The following is a 14,467-nucleotide window of genomic DNA, read 5'->3' as shown; positions in this document are numbered from 1 at the left end:
ACAAAGAGAGAGGCGTAGACAAAAAGGTGTACTCCCCGAGCTTTTCCACGAATTAGGAGTTGTAATGGTATCATTCTCTGCAATGGCTGGCCTACAGCGTGTTATGTGGCGACTATAGCATGGAGGGGGAGGGGGGTCGAGCGTCCTCGGCCGCCTTCACAAGGAAGTGTCGGCACAGTTCCCTGGGAAGTCGGCCCAGGAGGCACGATCCCCCCCCCCCTCCGATTGTCGTGACGTTCTCCGCCTGAGAGTGGCCACCATCACCACCACCACCACTACCACCTTGTATTGGGAAAATGTATCGTGGAAAAAACGGTAAAATAAAGGACACTGATACTGAAAGGATAGTGAGGTGTACATCAGGAATGTTACAGACGCCTAATGCGGCACATATGCCGCTTAGCCTCACTCTTGTCAAGACAAACACAAAGGCCACACACAGCTGGACGACGTCTGCATGTGTGAGACAACGAAGCTCGGAATGTTATGAAAAGTGTTCTGTGCTATGTTACGCGGTGGTAAACAAACACGCACATCATGCCGACTACGATACAGGTGCATCGCTGATGGTCAGGCCATGCGGAGTCAACACACATACAACAATAACAACAACCGCAATTGTATGTGCGAGAGGACGTGAAAGTTATTCGCACGAGACAACAACGGGGGAGATTAAAAATGTGTCTGTGCTGTGCGGCGGACAGCGGTTCGAGATAGCGAGGTGCAATTTTTCAGTCTTCAGAGCTCTTTTGCCACGGAGCTATCCTTCGTAACACTCGTCTTTGAATTGAAGTATATCGAAACAGGCGGCTCCATATTGACAACAACAACGGCTGCACGCGTGGCGTTAAGATGAGACTCACGTTAGCAGATAAACGAGGAAGTATAGACACCCATATGGGTGTCAATACTGAACCCATAACGTACCCCATAACCCATATGGGTTATGCAGATGACTTCCTCCGAAAGCTAATATGTGATGCCATCGGGGCAGTTGGTAAAATCGGTCAGTGAGCTCCAGCTGCAGGGACACTTCTTTCATCCCTGTACAGGCAGATGACATGGTGAGAGGGATGACACATGACGCTAGAGCCACAGGAAATAAAGTGGGAGAGGAAGGTTATGAATAGGGTGCCATGTTACCGGTATTTCATGACAACCGCATAAATAGGCCCGCTGATCATGAAATTCTGCATATTTATCTGATGCGTCGTGCCAGATCGCGAACACGTGAACAGGAAACGGAAAATAAGGGACTCGATCAATAACACACGCACATGCACGCACGCACGCCGCGCGCGCACAAATACAGATTCTCCATACTACATAGTTCGCAGTATACCTAAGAATGCTGGGTCCATCTCCTTAGGTTCCCAAACGCCTGGAAGTTTCACATCGAAGTGTCTTTCTTCGGTACGTTCAATAGCAGATTTAAACCTAACCACATGAAGCGCGCATTTTCTGTAGTCCATTGGACTGTTGCGAGCCCCCCCCCCCCCCCTCTCGGCAATGACAAGGACCATGTTACCAGAGCTCCGGATATTTTAAAGAGACCGAGGATGATAGCCAGGAGAAGTATATACTTTAGAACGGACGAAAGCAGAACGGTCGACCCTCATACAGCGCGGTTTTGTCCGTTCGAGTCATGCTTATTGACTCACGAGAGTCTTGCAGGTGACGATAAGCTTGCTGAGGGTGGACGACTATACAGGGTGTTTCAGTTAAATCCCCGGGCTAAATAATTCGCGAACCGGTGCACCAATCGAATAACTTTCTTTTTTACAAGTATCTGTCCAATACCGCCTACAAGATGCGCACCGCGTGAATGAGCGGGAGGCGCTCATTATTTAAATAAAAATGCAAATGAGTTTCGTAAAAAAGCGTAACTTCTAAAGCAGGGCGCTGTCGGTATTAAAATGGGTACTACCCCTTTTGGGACCTTCAGTGGACACCTTTCAGAGAAAAATCTGCCACCGAAGCGGGTCATTTGTTGCAGTAATTAATTGGTTTCGGTTTTCGTATTTTTGTCGCGGCTGGTCGCGGCGAAGCGCAAAAGGACGTAATTCATTGGTGTAATTCATTGGTGTAATTCATTGGTGTAAGGACGTAATTCATTGATGGATAAGGGAGTGAAAGAGCGTCTTTTTGCGCTTCGCCGCGACCAGCCGCGACAAAAATACGTAAACCGAAACCAATTAATTACTGCAACAAATGACCCGCTTCGGTAGCAGATTTTTCTCTGAAAGGTGTCCACTGAAGGTCCCAAAAGGGGTAGTACCCATTTTAATACCGACAGCGCCCTGCTTTAGAAGTTACGCTTTTTTACGAAACTCATTTGCATTTTATTTAAATAATGAGCGCCTCCCGCTCATTCACGCGGTGCGCATCTTGTAGGCGGTATTGGACAGATACTTGTAAAAAAGAAAGTTATTCGATTGGTGCACCGGTTCGCGAATTATTTAGCCCGGGGATTTAACTGAAACACCCTGTATATGACCGTTACAGCACGTACGGAAAAGTTAGCTGAGTCTGCCTTCCCAACTTTGTGCAGGAACTGTTGTGAACTGCACCGCACCAGCATTGACAGGATATAACAAGCCCAGTCCTGTATCCGCAAATTAAAAAAAAAATATATGACCAAGTGTTTCGATGGTCAACGCTATTGCGATAAGCTGTCCCGAGGACCAAGTAGTCTTCTCGGCGGAACTGTCCATGCCCTTGTGCGTTCAGAGGACGTAACGTCTATAGCATGTTTCAGATCGTGCGTTGCGTTAGGAGTGAAACGTTCCGAAAGCAAGCCTTGTATCCTTCGCTATGCTGCTAGAATACTGCTTCTGCACTGATTCAGCTGTTTACTGCTTTCCATACGCGAGAGGTGTTAAGCTCGTCCTCCCAAGAGTCATCATTCTGCTCATCAACATTTCCAAGCATGCCCACCGACACGAATCCACCTCCTCGCCAGGAAAGCACACCATCACGTCAATAACCTCCTCGAGTTTCTGCACCCTTTCGTTGTTTTTAGCCTCGCTTGGCCTGTCGGTCAACGAATAAACGGTCGCCAGGTCAGTATCGCTTGCGGTGCTGTATCGGGAAGATTTTTCCTAAAATCGCAGCAAAGCGTGTATCTGTTTCCAAACGTCCCACATGCAAGAAACAACAACAACAACAACAAAAAAAAAAATAATGTAGATAAGCATTTGGCTTCTGTAACGTTAGTGTTGTGGAAGTTTTCGGATTACAATAAAGTACATAAGTTCTAGGGTATTTTACCGGCCATTTGCTTAAGTTTTTGTGCAGGTTTTCACCCTGGAAGCAACTTATGACTACAACAGCATACGAAATGTGCCTCGTTGCATTCATAAACATTAGACATGTCCCTTTAGACGGGCTGAACATTCATGCCGAACAATTCACGCATGCATTCCCCTCCCCTCTCTTCCAATCCGTTCACGAAACAAAGCTACGAGGTGCCCCCGCGTCATGTCACGGCTGTACACAATGCCGTAACCGTAAATCTTGCGCACGTGTATTTCTTGCATGCTGAAGCACTAGCGGACAAGGGCCGCTTGGCGTCACCTCTGTGTTCGCAATGTACCTCTGTGTGATAGCGCTAACCCTCTTTGCACAGCTGCATATACTTTCAGCAAAGGATGTATCGGAATTATCTCCCAGTGACTGCAAGGACGTCGTAAGTGCATTAAGACTACTTTAAGGTTTTAGATCGACACTTAAGCTATACAACAAAATAGACCGCATACGATGTTTAAAATTCAAATATGCGGAAAAACATGCGCCTTATCGATGCTGTGTTTCTGACATGATTACGACATGGCCGTTGCGCCATAAATATGAATTACGTTTAGAAAACCGCCATGAAATTATCAGGATTTGGAGCTGCAATTTTTTATTTAGCCAAGATTGTCCGCATATGATTTAGCGGTTAGACATAACCTCCTCCACCTCGCTGAAACTATAGTCTGTCACACACACCGGGGCTAGTGTGCGTGCGTGCCAAGTTCGCACCATCCGTGTTCCCGTAGCTCCTACACTTACAAGATGTAGTCTGACCATCTCTTTTAAAATGCGTCACCGGATCTTTGACTGCCGTTTCTAGGATTACCTCATAACGAGCCAGGGATACCCATTTGAGCAGCATATGGTGACAACGGACGACGGCTACATCATACAGTTACATCGGATACCGCATGGAAGAGCCAAATGTCCGTCGCCCTGTCACAGGACACCTGTCTACATAATAGGGGGATTCCTTACGGACTCTTCAGCTTTCGTGCTAAACCGACCGGAGCAATCATTAGGTACTGAAGCTTCCAGAAACATATATCCAGTTACATATCTGTAATGAAAAATCACTATAGACCCTTTTCACTGACCTCATTCCGTCCGCCATACTTTTGTGTTCGCACGTGCTCACACCACAGTTAATGCTGGTAGCGTGCACGCGCCATGCACAAAAGTATGGCTGCCACAAGCAGGGGGAAAGGCTATGCCGTCTGCGACAGTGACGTCAGATGAAAAGAGTCTATACAGTAAAAACCTTTCCTGTCGTTCTAATCCCGCTGTACAGTCTTTCTTTTCTTTTCTTTTTCTTAAGGTGATATCAACTGTTGCGTTTACCAACACAATACTTCATGTAGGCGCAAGCAATGCTAAACACCAGTCATATACGAATCAAAATGGAAAATAAATTAATCTCGCTTCCAACCAAAATAGCTTATGCACTAAACAATTCATTTAATATCCACTTTTTACGTAATAGTGAAGCCTGCGGTGATACTGGAACCAATAGCACCACAACTGGGTTTCTCAGTTAGTTACCCTTTTAGCTCATTGGCCTAAATCACTCTGTTATGCCGCCTGTATTGCCAACTGTATGCGCCACCTGTGGCACGCAAGGGCTCATGGGAACTTCGAGCGCCTTAAAGCATCCGGCCAAAGGCGGAGGTAGTAGAAGAAGAACAACATTCCCGCTGTGCACAGCAGCAGCGTCAACCGGGGTAAACCATAACCGAAGCAGACGACGGAGCAGTGCCCCTCAAAGTTCCCATGGTGCTTTGCACCGCGCGCTTGGTGGAGCGCGCATCTTTTGAAAATCGTCTATTGAATGATGGCAGTTGAAGAAAACGCACCAGCAGTGGGATTCGAACTCACACCCTCTGATTGCCGATCGAAGAACTTTAGAAAGTAGTGCTACGTCGCAGCTCTTAAGTGAAGTACCTGCGGTGTGTGAATACTGCATAACTGGTGAAAAAAAAAATATTGACATATATATTGCCTGTCTATATTTAAACATAGGTTTTGTTCTTGCCGATAATGGTTATGACGTGTGGCTTGGAAATACACGGGGCGGTCGACATGGAAGGAACCACACGCTCCTCGATCCCGAAGGACACGAGTTTTGGAACTTCACGTAAGTGTAGAGTAGGCAATGGAAGACATTAAACCAAATGCATAAGCCAGGGTATACGTAGCGCATGGTGCTGTAATTGTGCTTAGACATGGAACGAGAGAAATCAAAATTAACAACAGATGGAATCAAATAGAGTCTCTGAGCAGCTTCGCTCAGAGTGTTGCATTCCTTTTCCCCGGCACTATGCCTGGCACTACAGCCGTCTGGCAACATTGAGAGCGCCGCTCTCCCATTGGGCAAAATTCTGCAACTCGGCGCCATTTTGTTGACACGCCAGTTGAACCGCACGCCCTTACAAATGAACTTCGCTGCATAGCACGAGCCAAATATCGCCCCCTAGTGACATCGTACTCGACTCTGATTTGTTGAAAACAGGAGGCGCACGCCTTTTTTGTACCAATTATGTACTGCCTAAGCGGTACAAAAAAGGCGTACGCCTCCCGTTTTCAAAAAATTAGGGGAGAGGCCGATGTCATTCGGGATGATGGTTGGCTAGGAGCGTGCCGTGCGGTGAAGTCCATTCTTAAGGGTGCAGTTTTGCCCAGACAAAACGATCACTGTATGCTGCGGGAAACTTATTTCCCATCGGGAATTGCAGCTCGTTGACCGTAACAGCGTGTGCGACTTTGTTTAGAGGGCTTTGATCCATTGTCGTCAAGGAAGACGCAAAAGTATTTGTAGAATAAAGAAGAAAGAACGAACGTCTACACACTCTAAAAACAAAACTTCACCACAAAGCATGCTCTTAGTCAATCAACATCCCGAATGACACCGTTCTGCCCCCTGATTGGTAAAAAAACAGGAGGCGTACGCCTTTTAGGAACACTTATGCAGTTCCAAAAAAAGGGCGTACGCCCCGCGGTTTCCACAAATCGGGAGCGATAAAGGTATCATTCTGTACAATGGGTTTGCCGTCACCGTGCTGTATGGTGAAGTTCTGTCTTTAGTGTGCAGACGGGATCCGTCACTGACATAGCAGACGAACTTAACGGAGCCAATATGGCGCCCCACACGGCGGCTCCGCCTGGTGTAGAACTTGCAGATGTACATCAGTTGCAGTATACTCTGAAGCTATTCGGTGACTAGTGATGGGACGAATCCAGAATTTCCCGAATCCGATTCCGAATCGGACTCCAAGGAAGGTTCTGCGAATCCTCGAACCTTACGAATCTCGAATTTTTCGAATCATTTCTTTAAAAAAACGTTTGGAGAGCCAGGGGCAAAAAACACTTCTACTGAAAAGTGTTTTGAAGCACAATTTAATATCTCACTTTAATGAAAAACAAATTGAATAATAGTTCACTTTCAGGAGAAAAACGCGCCCATATATTACTTCTTAAATGTAATTTATTTAACATGTTGTTCATCGACTACAGGAAATACATAAACTCTCGTGTCTGAATTCTTGCCATAGAACTAAGAAACAATCAAAAGCAAAACCATGTTACTTTTAAACTTGTAATGTCGGAGCTTTATGCTGTGGTTCTGGCGCGCCCCGGATCAGGCTTATCAGGCTTTCTGCAGACTCCGGAGGTGCCAATTTTAAAAAGAAACAAAGAAACGTGGTTGGTGGATTCGAAAGATTCGATTCGCCGTTTTGGGCACTGGGATTCGGATTCGCGAATCTCGAATCCATGCCTAGGATTCGAGGATTCGTGGATTCGGTTGGCCCATCCCTATCAGTGACCCTAGAATCAAAGAACAAAGGGTAACAATGAAGAAACATATCCGCGATACGATTCAAATTTCTTTTGCGAAAGTCCTTCTAGTGGAAGGACGGCCACGGATTTAGGAGGCAATAGCAAGAGGCGCTGCACGCAATGGCTTTTCTTTCCTATGATGATCTATTAATAATATATGATCTATGATAATATCATGTATTAATAAACTTCATTGCGTAATTATAGGTTTCACGAACATGCCATACTGGACGGCACGTCTCAAATCGACTACGTTCTCTCACACACAAAGCAAAGTAAACTTATCTACGTTGGTTGGTCACAAGGAACGCTCACTTACTTTATAATGCTGTCGGAGAAGCCTGAATACAACGAAAAGGTAATTAAGAGTGGCCTAATATTTTGTCTAAGCAACAGCAGTGTCAGCACATTTCCGATACACTTGCTGAGCTAGGTAACGAAACAAACCTTGATGTGGTGCGCCGTCTGCACTCTCCCGGAAGCTCTCTACATACGCTATACAGAAGAGATTTGGTAGACCTCTACCCGAGAAACGTCATCATGACGTTGGTAGACAGACTGAAACCGAAACAAATCGGAAGGAGAGGGCTGGGTTCCACGAAGGGCACTTGTTCCCTGCCTCCTATTGAAAGAAAAGTAGGACGAAAGGTCGCGTCCCTTTCTGGGACCATCGTAATCCCCTCGGGACCGTGGCTTTCGGGCGCGACCTTGTTTGCCCCTATAGCTTGAAGTGTAATTCAACCCTACCAAATAGACCTCTCCCTGTTTGTAAACAAATGACGTCATAGTGTTCCACAGCGCCACCAGTTTGGTAGAGTTGAACTACGTTCAAAGCTAGTGACGAACAAGGTCGCGACCGAAAGCCACGGTCTTGAGGGGATTACGATGGTCCCTGAAAGGGACGCGACCTTCGGTCCTCCTTTTCTTTCAATAGGAGGCAGCGAACAAGATGACACAATGATGACGTTTCTCGGGTAGAGATTTATTGGTGGCCCTGTCGAACACTATGACGTCACTTGTTCACAAACAGTGAGAGGTCTATTAGCCACGTGTTGAACCACAGCGTTCAAAGTCGTTACAGCAGAGTAGAAATTCGGCGACAAGAATATTTAAGAAAGAAGAAACGCATAATGAAAAAGCCCAATTTGGGAACAGCATCCCACGTACAGCGTGCCACTTCCTCGATGTCACGACTGGCACGTGCAGGGTAACGTGGGGAAAAAATCGTATTAAAAAATCGACTTCTCTGTAAATTATGCTGTTTATTCCGGGATGAGATTTTACCATGACTTCTAAGCACTTTTATCAAATTTAATTCGCGAGAAATTCAATTTTCCCGATTGATCTTCGAAATTTGCCAAGTTAACATCATATCTTTTTTGAGAGAAACAGAAATCGCACGTCGGATTTGCCCCATTACACCGTAAAATACATTCCCTGCAGCTTTGGTAATAGCTGAAAAAAAAAAAAAAAAAACAGTTGCGAGGAACGTCGTTTCGAACTTTCCTGTTTCCATCTCGCTCTTCTCCTCGCATCACTTCTTCTGGAGACCTGAGCACGGCTCGCAATTTGCGCGCCCCGAAACGGCGGTTTTCGCACCCCCTCCCTGCTCTTACTATTGTAGTAGTGAATGTATTTTGCAATGGAATGGGGTAAATCCGGCATGTGCTTTTGTTTCCGTCAAGGAAGGATGGCCAAATCTCCCCCTTGGTAAGTAGGGTTAACCCGCAGCAGTTAACCCAGACCAGCAGATTTTTAATACGATTTTTTTTTTTTTTCACGTTAGGTGAAATACCCTGTATATTGAACATCAGTCACCAGCCTCTCGTCCGGATTCGTCTTCCCGACATCCGGACGATTTGAGCTCTCGTCTTCTACCGAAACCTTGTCTGCCACGTGTACGTAGTGCTGACCACGTCGCTCCGGCTGACATCACGCCACGAGGAACGCGACTGACACTTTCCTCGTCGTCGTCACGTACAGTGACGTCAACCTTATGTCTCCTGATAGGTTTCTTCCAAAGAGCGCGAGGGTGCTTGCAGTGCTGCCTTAAAATACCGTACAGCAACTGCAAGCAATCTCAGATTATTTATCTGTTTGGCAGCCTGAGCACTCAGTATTCTTGCGTCACAATTTTCGTCCCAATTGCACTCATAGTTTTTTTTTAGAAAATGACACTTGAAAATTGCGGGCAACACTGTGGAAGTAGTCACCAAATGCACATGGCTCGTCACGTGCGGCGGAATTCTACATTACGTGCGGACAACACTGCGTCTGAAACAAAAGAAGTTGGCTAGGTGTCGGCTACGTAGCGATCAGCACCAACAAGTCAGTCGGGAACATATATCACAGTTGCTTGACGAAATGGGGATTATTTGCCATCAGACGTCACCCCGAGCCGTTTCACCTTAGGGTGCCCGAGTACTAGCTTCCTATGTGCAGAGGGAGCTAGTATTCAGGCACCCTATTTCACCTCAATTTTGCTAGCAAATTCAAACAAACTCCTGTCAGACGGCCGCACTTACGGCCTTAACGGTTTCGGTCCTAAGTACATACGGTCATTAAATTCTTGCCAGACGGTCAGTCATACGGCCTTTTGGACAAAACTGAGGTGTAAGGGCAACGGAACTCCCGCAAGACAGTTTACGGCTTTCCCCCGAAACTGTCGAAGCCTCGTTACCAAACGCTATGGCGCAGCTTTCCTTCAATTCGAAATAAAATGTTTTTATGAGACGTAATATTCTGCTAACGTTTTTTCGTGCTCAAAGCCTTGAGTTTTTTCTGATGCATATTTCCACTTTTCTTCTCATTATATCTCGTCAGTTCGTAGTGATACCCTCCAGCTAGAGCCCTGCATCATCCGCGGATGGAAGCGGATATCCGCGAATATCCGCAAGATACTTGCGGATTCGGATGAAAATTCAGAACTTTTTGCGGTGTGCGGATAGGATAGGACATTCTAACAGACATCTTGGTCGACGAATACAACAACATTGGGACGGGTCACTCGCTCTACACGCGTCCCACGCGTCTCGCGGGCATTTCTTCGCCGCGTGTCCAAGGCCATGGCGTGCGCGCGACGTTTTGACGCTGGGGAAACGTTCCATGCGTTTCGAGCTTTATAGTGCATCGTACGCTGTCGCCTTTGCGTAAGTAAGCGGAAGCGTTGGTGGTTCCGCGCACGCGCAAAACAAAAAGCTCCGCGCATTGCGCAGAGCCACCACGCTATCCGTTACGTGCGCAAAGGTGATAGCGTACGATGTACTAAAACTCTCTACTACCAGTTAACGTGCACTGCTGTGCATGGGACCAATTCCCCGTCAACTGAACGATTCCGACAAATGACAATATGCCGCTCGTTCCACTGCAGACGTATACGTTGGACCCCGTCGCTAACAGCCGCGTCGTGCAGTCGGTGGCCATGCTAAATTTACACGTGCGGTTTTGCTGCAGTAGTATAAGGTCCGTCAAACGTCTCTTCACAAAGCAATACGGAGATCACACGCAGTAGTACCACAGACACTACACGCTGCACCGCGCTCAAGTTATGGTATTGTTTGGAGTTCGACAGCAAGTTGCGGTATCATCGACATGTTCGTAACTGTACCTTCTCATCTGCAGATCAGAGCGTTCGCAGGACTAGCGCCAGTTCTTAGAATTAAGAGAATAGACCTCAGGTTGGCTGGATTTGCACCGACGATTGAAAGACTTCTGGTAAGCAAGGATCATCAACATGAAGTTTTGTCGTCTGACCATACCTTGTCCCTTCGTAACACGGCATCGTTTTCTTTTCTTGCGTTAGTTCCTCCAAAAGGAACAACAAACGTAATTCCTCTTGCGATATTCAGTGTTGACATACGTATTCGTGTTTAGCGTCTTCCCCAGCGATATACCATACCCCATGTCCAAAATTTTTGCAGGAAACGTTACGGGAGAAAAGCCCCGAAGAGTTATTTCCCGTCGTGCCTGACAAAGTTATACAAGATGTCCAGTTCTGTGGTATCCCGGTGAGCGACACCTGCGCCGTGCTTCTTGACGACTTAGTTAACATCGGGACAAAGTACATGAACAAGGTGCGTATAATAAATTAAATGCAAGACACCCTTTCAGCTTCACACGTTCCTTGCTTTAATTCATGGCCGTACATAGTCCCACACCAACAAACACAGGGTGTATTCATTTTACCGGCGTTCCACTTTGTGTATTCATCTGCATGTGAAAGTCGATGTTTAGAATTCCAATGTGTGACATTTTATTTTATTTCGTCCATCACGACACCCTGCTCAGTCTAGGTTTCTCACCTACCACTGCAACTTCCCAACTGGAACATCGGTTAAAACCGCCCAGCATTATCTTCAGGTTTGTCTAACGTTTTCAAGCCTCTAAGCATGTTTTAAGGACAGACACGCAAATGAATACATTCGTGACTTCCTATGCCTATCTAAAGTAATCGCGCATGCGTGCTTTGCAGCATGCAGCTGTCCTCACAGACGTTGTTGTGTGGTAAACACTTTGCCATCACAAATCAAGACCTCAAATTCTCAGCACCTGATGTCTGCTTCTTTGGTAGTGGTGGTGGTGGTGGTGCTGGTGAAAGGCGTCGCCGTTTTCGGCCTCACAGACGTGGGCAACGTCACGCCGCGTAATGCAGGAATCAATTCAATCCAATCCAATCCGATCCAATCTCAAAATCCAATCTCGAAGCTGCAAGCACTGCGTGCTCCCCACCGTTGGGCATGGGCAATTGTCCTTTCGAAAAGATCTCTTGCGATACGCACGGCCGGCCGCCCTTTTCAGTGTGAAAAGGTACAACCTAGCTAGCTAAATAGAGGCTTCGGCGGCAACAGATTTCCTTTCCATATATGTCCTTTTTTTTTCATCTTTGACAAACCGTGTGTCGACACCTGGGCTCCCATCGTTGACAAGTGGTTTATTACTTCTTTAGGTGGTGAAATCCCAAGAAGCCAGAATGTTTGACTACGGTCCCCAAGAAAACATGAGGATTTACGGACGGGCAAGTGCACTGATTCCTACACAGAAAAAAAAAGAAAGAAAAGGAAAAGCTTGTTTGTTTGTAAAAAAAAAGAGGAGAAAAAAGGAAGAGAAACACAAGGAAAACTTATCACAGGGGGATTTCCTTGTTTTATACAGTTCATGATCTTGACAGTATCGTTCTCGCAAGAAGACTTGTAGAGTAAGCGGAATGGAGGTACGACTCTGATGAAAGCTCGGGGTAGCAATGCCAACAAGGTTCTCTCCGTACTTCACGATGGAAACTTTCACTTCACCATGATGAAAACTAAGCATCTGAGACTGAGGCTGCTATGTGTTTTTACGCCACGCGCTTAAAATCGCGCTTAATGAGTCCAGCAGTCCACTAGGAGTGACGAAAGTATTTTCGCTGAATAGTGTCTGATCGCACCGCCGTTCAATCTATAACACCGTCGTCAAAGAAAAAAAAGAAAAGAAAGAAAAAGCGAAACAGCATTCCGCGGGGCGGAGAAGCCTGGGAGGCGCGGCCATAATCTGCTGCCTTGCACGCTTGCACGAACGCTGCGGAAAGTCCTCAGTAGTTTTGGCAGTGCTTTACGCTCAAGCAGTGTTGAGCACAGTAGCGCGTGCTCGAAGCACTACCGAAGCTACTAAAGACACCATTGAGGACCCTCCTCAACGTTCGTACAGCTTGGGACAAAAGTTTACGGAACACGGCACCTGCGTATTTCTTCATCGGACCGCTTCCCTGCTAGCTATCACAAGGCGATCGAATAGGAAACGGGTGGAGGGCTATTCTATCCATCTCTCAGTGTGTATGTTCACTCCTTATTGCTGCTAGGTTGCCGCTCCATTGGAGAAATGCGACACCCCGGTGTTCCGTAAACTTTTGTCCCAAGCTGTACAAGCGCGTCCAGAGCATTTTCCTTTGCCGCTGAAAATTCGTCTGCTGTGGACCCGGTGTGGTGCTGAGCACATCCAGCGTGCAGCGTCTTCGTTCCAGCCGGAAGGATGTTCCGTTACAATGATTCGCTGCCAGCGGACGTAACACGCAAGCGCAACCGTAAGCGCAGTAAGGTGAATCTGCCTGGTAGGCTCATTCACAATACTGCGCTTACGGTAGGCAAGAATCAAGAATTGCCTGTCGTTGCAATAGAGCAGAAGAATCCCTTCTCCATCGCGCATTACAAGCGGCGAGTGTTGAAGTATGGTCTAACTCTTAAGCACTTACAGAACACCCCTCCGATGTACAGCCTGAAGAACGTGAAAACCGACGTAGGCGCCTTCTGGAGCAGAGGTGACCAGTTCGTCCCACACGACCAGGTGGAGGAAGTGTTGTTGCCAGAGCTTGGAGACAGAGTTAAAAAGAAGCACTTCATCGATGATCCCGACTACTCTCACCTGAATTTCGCAATTGCGTTAACTAATCCTAAAGTTCTTCATCCTGAACTTTTGGAGTTCTTGGAAAGGTACACGAAGTGACGGAGAGTATTTGCTTGCATGGCAAGACTTCCACAAATTGAAGCGATTGCAGAGAGTGCGATGGTTGTAAACCAAATGCGTTCGGTGACAAATAAACGACCTTTATTATTTGGTTTCCGTTCGTTTTCCCTGCATCACAACTGCAATGGTGCCTCATAATTCAAGTAAGAGCAACGGTAAACCTGGCCCAAGAGGCGCCATGCAGCGACCTCTGACAAAACGTCATCGCCCTTGATACCCACATAATTTAGTGAACAGCGATGTACTGTGTGGGGCACGGTTTTCTGAAATCTTCAGCTCGTGGTGGAGCGGTCCCCCATTCGCGAGGAAAACCTATCATACCGCCACCACGCGGCGCTAAACGGAAACCGTCAACAGCGTGGATCGGCGCGGGCGATTCGCATTACATGCTTTACGTTCGGTGCGTTCCCTCTGCTATGTGGTCTTTGGTACCAACATGGAGCATACAAATCAAACCAACAAACAAAATGCACATTAAAGGCGACGTGGAAATACAAAAACTGGCAGATACCGCGGTGGCTGTAATCGGTCCTACCGATACTTCTCTGTCGACACTGTCGATGGCGCTCGACAGCAGCTCGGAATAGGGCCCCCGGATCGAACTGGTTTATTTAGCCCGCCATAGTTTATTCTCGGCCGGCAGCTAACCACGAAAACTGCGAAGAGGCACCTGACTTCATCGTCGTCTCTGCGGTTTGGGCGCCACAAAACCCCCGCCATACTCCGGGAGGAGCGATCGTCGTTATCCCATAACGCGCGTCACTTCGGCTCGTGATTCGCAACGAGCTCTTGCCCGAGCCAACCAAAGCGGCTTTGAGCGCGCGAACTTTAAATATAACGATAA

General features: G+C 47.0%; 1 protein-coding gene across 1 annotated transcript; it reads left to right on the top strand.

Annotated features, from left to right (window-relative positions):
- Positions 1–3,501: 3,501 nt before the first annotated feature.
- LOC135400865 (gastric triacylglycerol lipase-like) lies at positions 3,502–13,715 on the top strand. The gene is made up of 9 exons (XM_064632817.1): positions 3,502–3,688; positions 4,115–4,316; positions 5,314–5,428; positions 7,336–7,486; positions 10,750–10,842; positions 11,049–11,201; positions 11,416–11,487; positions 12,074–12,142; positions 13,354–13,715. Exons 1-9 carry the CDS (start codon positions 3,590–3,592, stop codon positions 13,600–13,602), a joined length of 1,203 nt encoding a protein of 400 aa, XP_064488887.1. The 5' UTR covers positions 3,502–3,589; the 3' UTR covers positions 13,603–13,715.
- Positions 13,716–14,467: the final 752 nt, after the last annotated feature.

The sequence above is a fragment of the Ornithodoros turicata genome, chromosome 7 (assembly GCF_037126465.1).
Source record: "Ornithodoros turicata isolate Travis chromosome 7, ASM3712646v1, whole genome shotgun sequence".
NCBI lineage: Eukaryota > Metazoa > Arthropoda > Arachnida > Ixodida > Argasidae > Ornithodoros > Ornithodoros turicata.
This window is presented reverse-complemented; position numbering and strand designations above follow the sequence as displayed.